This window comes from Chelon labrosus (assembly GCF_963514085.1).
Source record: "Chelon labrosus genome assembly, chromosome: 22".
Classification (NCBI taxonomy): domain Eukaryota; kingdom Metazoa; phylum Chordata; class Actinopteri; order Mugiliformes; family Mugilidae; genus Chelon; species Chelon labrosus.
Window position 1 is genome coordinate 11,970,131 of NC_140355.1, and position 6,790 is coordinate 11,976,920.

The 6,790-nt window shown below is 41.8% G+C and overlaps 1 protein-coding gene across 1 annotated transcript; it reads right to left on the minus strand.

Annotated features, from left to right (window-relative positions):
- Window positions 1–333: 333 nt before the first annotated feature.
- ggt1b (gamma-glutamyltransferase 1b) lies at window positions 334–6,309 on the minus strand. The gene is made up of 12 exons (XM_084572580.1): window positions 6,095–6,309; window positions 5,863–5,993; window positions 5,669–5,758; window positions 5,178–5,370; window positions 4,911–5,078; window positions 4,400–4,545; window positions 3,113–3,249; window positions 2,167–2,354; window positions 1,930–2,057; window positions 1,604–1,716; window positions 1,402–1,515; window positions 334–509 (listed from the first exon to the last, which is right to left on the minus strand). The coding sequence occupies exons 1-12, from the start codon at window positions 6,247–6,249 to the stop codon at window positions 363–365; spliced, it is 1,710 nt and encodes a 569-aa protein (XP_084428706.1). The 5' UTR covers window positions 6,250–6,309; the 3' UTR covers window positions 334–362.
- Between the last annotated feature and the right edge of the window lie 481 nt (window positions 6,310–6,790).

Genomic DNA, 6,790 nt, shown 5'->3' on the forward strand with positions numbered 1-6,790 from the left:
TAAATAGGTATAGGAATTATATAATTTTATGGCTGTGTTTAGGGAACATGGTGTTTCAATGGTAAATAGAGATTTAAACATTTACAGGAATCTTTGTTTTCATGTTTTTTAAAAAAAAAACAAAAAAAAAACAGTAAAGCCGCCCTTCAAAATACCATGCAATGTTTTCTTTTGCATGTTTGTTGATCACATTGAATGACGAATACTGTAGGCACTGGAATCAGCCGAGGCACTGTGTGCAGTGTGTACATTATTTGAGCTTAAGTCCTGAACATCTGGCTGACCCTGGCTGCTGGTTCTTTATGAAGTTTCTAATCTGTACGGTCATACCATTAGTGATAATCGGGGGTGTGTTAATGACCTCAGTATCCTGCTGCGTACGCAAACTTGCGAGGGTCTGACTTAGCATGCAGTCCGTCGCTGTGACGAACCACCGCCTGCACCACGGCTCCTGTTGATTTGAGGACCTCTGTCTCATGGTTCTTCTTTGCCAAGCCCTCTAGGACGCTCTGCAAACAGAGGCATATATCAAGACTATACGCAAAACCAGGGGCATGTGAAAATTTTTTTCTCATAAAACATAGCCCATCAACGCTGTGATTGCCTTGATAAATAAGGAATGAAACCCATTTAAAGCGTGCATGCTGACTTAAGTTAACTTGTGAAAAGCAAAAGAAAATCAGTGAAAATAAGTTATGATGAGCTTTTTAAATGCTAAATCGCTGCATGGAGAACCAGTTTGTTTCTAGCGGATACAAAAAAGAATTTAAAACCAATTTTGTGTAGACAGAGTATTTAAGATCTAATGTGTTTTCATCGGAGCAACCAGTTATTCTACATCTCAGTGTTTAACTTTAGGAAAGAGCATATTTAAACGCATAGACAGAACTATCCTGGTATAAAGGAATATTTCTGAAAATTTTTACCCTTTATAATCGGCCTTTCCTAAAATGCTGTAGAGGAGGATTTCTTTTTCTTCCTTTTTTTTTTTTTATTTGCCAGAGCAACGTTCAGAGCTAATTCATTAGAGAAGCAAATGTACGCATTTGAAAGACATTCTATGAGGATTAGTTGTCTTGTGCAATAGTTTCCTCTCTGAAAGTTTTAAAAAATCGTAAAACAAATCTGTGAGCAGAGGCAAAATTAGGATGGCATGCCTATTTCTAGGCCACAATTTAGACTACTGGCACATTAGTACTGAAACGTTTTTCCTCTGTGTTTTTACTTGGTATTGATCCCTGAAGGTAAATATAATGAGCAGTGTCTCTGGTGCCAGTCGTGGCTGAGGCATTAGGATTCAGTGTTTGTTGGGGTTAGGGATGAAGGATTGTCTCCCTGCGTTCCACACCATTCGGCTATTAGTTACATATATCAGTGCTGTTTGCTGTTTGTGACACTCACTCTGTCAAAGTCAGGCTCTGCTACAGTGGTGTTGGGACTCAGTTGGTTATGGACCCTCGGCTCTGACACGGCTCTGTTGAGGTCAAAGTCGAAGAACAGCGCTTTCAGAATCACCTGAAAAAACAACAAACGTATCAAACAATGATGAGTTGAAGTATAAAATGTGTTAATAATCCAGTTACTGTACTGACATGTGTCTTACCTCAGCAATGGAGGTGGTGATTTTTGTTCCACCGGAGGCTCCGACCACCATCTTAACTTTGTTGTTTTTGTCAAAGAGGATGGTTGGACACATGGAAGACATCGGCCTTTTCCCTTTTAACAGAATTGAATGATTAATTAAGTTACCAGGGTCAAATAAAGACAAACATCCTGTTCCTGTGAATCAAAGTCATCCAAAAAGAACAGGTGACCTTGAATCTTCAGTCTACTGTTGCAAAGTTAATCTACGTATTGGTGCTTATGGGGTTTTGACAACCCTTTGTGTGTGTTTTTCAGTTTGTATGTGTGTTTATGTGAACATCTTACCTGGTCTGATAAAGTTGTTTGGTGAAGGAGGCACACCAAAGCCATTTGTGATGAGTGGGGAGCTGAAGTCGTCCATCTCATTATTGAGAATTATCCCTGTTGATGCTGACATGACTTTGGAACCCAAACTGCAAGAAAACAAGAACCACGACGATATCAGGGTAGAGTTGTATGCACACGACTAATAACATACAGTATGTCTGCTGGTACGTCTCTTGGTCAGCTTGGAGGTCATACTATTGATTGATGGTGCTGGTGGCAGCCACAGCGCTTCCATCCTCCGCTACGACAGAGATGTGTGCGGTGCCGTGGTTATCGGGCAGGTAAAACTCTGGCTCGTAGTAGTCCATGTGGTGCGTGGTGTCATCTGTAATCTTTTTATGGAGGATGTCGGCGTAGGAGTTTGAAGTCATATTCTGGATGAGCTTTAGGGGGAGAAAGATTTGAGTAATTAAAATCTGGACATTTTTGAACATAGGCCTACACATGCCAAACCTATAAATCACACAGGTCACCCAGACTGAATTTAATTTATCATTTAAATATTAAAATTTGAATTGAATAATAATATATGTTGTAGGACAAGATAGGCTTATGCGTAGTAAAATTTGAGCATGTGTCACTTTGGCGTCCCCTGTGGCTGCACACTAATACACCATTAAAACATATTAACTGCTATGCTACTATGGTTCGTCCACAATCTCAGAATCGGAAAAATATTCAGCCATGTTGCAAAAAACTTGCAGTAGCAAATTACAGGCTCAGAGATGACATCATCCAGGTCAGAAGACATCATCCGGGGTCTGTAGGTCAATCAACAGACCCCGGATGATGATAACAGGTAACTCCGGACTCAACGGGGAACAGCACTAGCGTATTATAACAAAATATTGGTGAAATGAACGAGTTTCGAGGCAGATAATGTGTTATTTAGAGGTTGCGTTTCGGTGCCCCAGTCACTCCCACTATATGGATATACGCAGATCTAATTATCTCCCGAACGACTACAAATGACACCAAAGTTATATGGAGTGAGTAAACGGTCGTATTTTATGCCAGAAATAAGGTCCAGGTTGTAAAAAACAGTACTTCCTCTTTAAAGCTTCAGGAATTTTTTTTTTTTGTGATTCTACCTTAACAAGGCCTGTGTTAAATGTGTTTTGAGGAGAGGGAGTGCCCTTACATCTGTGATGTTGAGGAACTTGGGATCTCCGAGCAAAGTTCTCTTTGCATACGCAAAACGAAAGGCCTCCACAATTCGATGGTAGGTTAGGATCTTCTTCTCAGTGCTTGACATGCTATCTGCGGTGAAGCTGTACCCTGCAGAAAATACAGCAATTGTCAGAAGTCATTTTAAACCACAGGCTCACCCATCAGTCTTCATTCATTCAGGCTGAGGTAGAAAAGGAGACAGACGAAATGGCCTCGACTCTTCCTGGGTTTCTATTTAGTCTTAAAGCTGCTGTGACCAGACCTTGGGTATTAGGCTGACCTGACAGCCACACAAGGAAACAGGAGGACGGCTGAAGGGAACCGGAGAGCTTTGGTTTGATGGGTTTCAGCTGCAGACGGAGGCAGGAGTCACGGTAAATCAGCAGGATGAAAGTTTTGGCCACTGACTGAAATGTGTGCGTGAAGCTTCAACCACTCAACTGTGTCCAATTAGAGGTAAATTGGTGAGATTAGTGTTAGTGTGTGAGGCAGGGGGCCACGGCGAGTGGGTGGCCAGGCAGGGAGAAGGAAAGGTTTGGGGAGATTAATTACTTTGGAAGAAACTTTCTCATCTAAACCGTCACTGTGCTGAAAAGCAGCCAAAGCAGGGAGACGGTGTCTCCACAGACCGGCAGTTCAAGTCTACGATCAGCCTGCAGAAAGTTAAATCAGACCGATAATGATGGCGACAGAAATCATGTATGATTATGGGATAAAAATAATGAATAAAGGTAACGATCTGATGAGCAACACCTTCACAAACATTGCTGATCAGGCTCAAAGCGTTTCAAGTGTGAAAACACAGACGGCGATCATCTGTGGATTTTAATTAGTTCAACAAAAGCCCTTCAGTCAGGGTTACAGAGTGGTTCCCTCATGGTTTTGACTTCAAAATAAATTGGATTAAAGTAAAACTCATGTTGCTTTAGTTGTTTTAAGCTTTATGTCTTTTTGAGGAACCATCTGTTAGTAATCTTACCCATACCGGCTTTTTCTGATCGGCAAACGCTTTATTGCCAATGTTAGTGTGGATCTTATAATCTTCTAAATGTAGCTCTGTGTTATGGTGCCATTAAAGCTGCTCCTTAGGTTAAAAAGCATTTATTTTTAGAGTAGCTTCACCGTACAGTGGCTCATGGTGCGGTTACAGTCTGTGTCTGTGCCTGTGACTGGCGAAGTGGAGGCAGCTCACGTTAAAGCACATTCTCTCCCACACGGGATGTTTTTTTGTTTTTTTTGACAGAGCATCAAGGCTTACCGTTCAAGATGTTTAAAATCAGAGATAGCACAGGGCCGCTGGCGGGGGCATTGGGCACAGCCATGGTGTACTCCCCCACATTCACCCTCAGAGGGTTCTCGTCCAAGACAGGCACGTAATCCCTCAGATCCTCCATTGTGATGATACTGCCTAAACAGGGATTGACAAACACTCTGAATGCACACTTGGACAGAACTCGTAATACAAATCCTCTTATAGGTTAGATGCATGTGTGCATATAAATATGTCTAGAGTGTGTAGCCTGCAGTCTTTCAGCAAATCACTTTTAGTGCAAATGGCAGCGGCAGTCAAAAGAATAATAACATCCCATTTGCTCTGTGGGTGTTGAAAGAAGATGTAAATGTGCAGAAATAGTTCTAATTTTTTTTTCTACTGTCAAAAGAAGGTTTGTTTAATGAATTATGCCGAGACCTGGTGATGAATGGGAAATTTAAATAATTAGTTTATATGGTGACGACTGTGGTTTTGTGGATGATTAAAAAAAAAATACAAACCTGCTGCCTGAATGTCCCTCACGAGGTCCTGAGCCAGTTGACCCTTGTAGAAAACATCTGGACCCCCTTCGGCTATTTTCTCATAGGTTTCTGCCAGCTTAGTGAATGTGATTGTTTCATTTTCTTTAAGGACTTGAGTTTTGTCTTTCCCACAAAACACTTCACTGAAAGAGGAGAGTGAAAAAAAAGATAATTTAAAATGGGGATGGTGGATGTTTTAAGTTAGTGTTGGATGAGGGTTTTGTTTGGTCGTTGGCTCTCACCACAAAGCCGGATCATTCACGATAATATTCCTTTTACTGTTAATTGCATTGGCCAGGGCCCTGCCCAAGGGAAATCCTTTTCTTGCAAGTTCAATGCTTGGTGTAAACAAGTCTTTCCAAGGCAGTTTTCCATGTCGTTGGTGCGCCATCTCATAACCTCTGATCTCCCCTGGTACGGCAATGGCCAATCCTCCTGTAATCCATGGAAAGTTATTGCCTCATATGTTTTTCAGGCATTACTTTAGGTTTTCTGCAGAATCTGATTTTCACGGCTACAAATGGCTTTTAGTTTTCTCAGCTTAGAATTAGCTCATTCATTCATTCATTCATCTCCTGTAACCGCGTGTCCTGTGAAGGGTCGCGGGGGAGGGGAGCTGGTTGCCTATGAAACAAAAAACACTGCACACTCTAACACTTTCTGTTTTTTCCTGTCACTAAGGTCAGCCACCCTCGGCTCATTTCCATGCTTGATAACACTGGTTAAACATTACCTGTCTGGGATAAATCTGTGCTGTTCCCAAACATGTTCTCGGATGCATTGCGTGGTGCCGTCTCCCTGGCATCAATGGTCTCCACTGTCCCTGTGTAGACGTACGGGGACACACCAGGAAATTTATTTAGGGGGCTGATTATCAGGTAATGGTATGGGTTTCTGGCGGAGATGCACGTCAGAGAGAAGGCATACCGGTTGCTGCATTGTAGATGGTCAAGAAAAGCCCTCCTCCTATGCCCATACTGTGAGCGTTCATTAACCCAACACACAGTAAAGCAGCTATGGAGGCATCTACTGCAGACCCGCCTTTTAACAGTATGTCTCTGTGATAAAAAAAAAAACAGAATTTAAAGGCACAAATTGAGGTTAAATCAGTGTTTCTTCTGTCTTTACGTGTTCGCAGCATCTTCAAACAAGCTCTCACCTGCCAATCTCTGAACATGGCCCTGCGTCTGCTGCAACAGCTGCCTTAAAGCCCGATTGGGTCCTTCTCCCCACACCATAGAAGACACCCAGAAAGGTAGCAACAGCTGCCAAAAGCAGCATCACCAATGCCACAATTACTGTCTTTTTGACCATTTTTGTAGCTCAGTAACCACAAATAACTTAATTTAATGTCTGGAAAAGAAAGAAAGAGTCATTTGCATTTTAAAAGAAATTACTAAAATATTATGGCATACAATAAATGTCATATAATGCACGTTTAAATATAGTATGTTACATTTCTTAACCTCACTTTACTAGTGATTACCAATTACTAGAACGAGCACATTTATACAGTGCATACATATTAAACCCAAGTGTTTTTTTGTGCTAAAGTTTTCAAAGTACACTGATGACATCCGCATGCTGAAACATCAGTGTCTCAGCCTTAGCGCCTCGTGTTATGAGGTTGTCTGTACTTCCTAGAAACCTCTCTCACAGCATGTGCCAACGGCTCAGTTATGTCACAACAATAAATGTGAGAACGCACTGTCACAACATGTGGCTCACTGATTGTCCTTTCAGCCGCACGGTTTGAAAACCTCTCAGTGAAAACATATCAAGTGACTTGCGTAAACATCTACAGATGCTAATTGGGAGCAGACTATTTGCACTTGCACGCCACAGATAGCAGTGA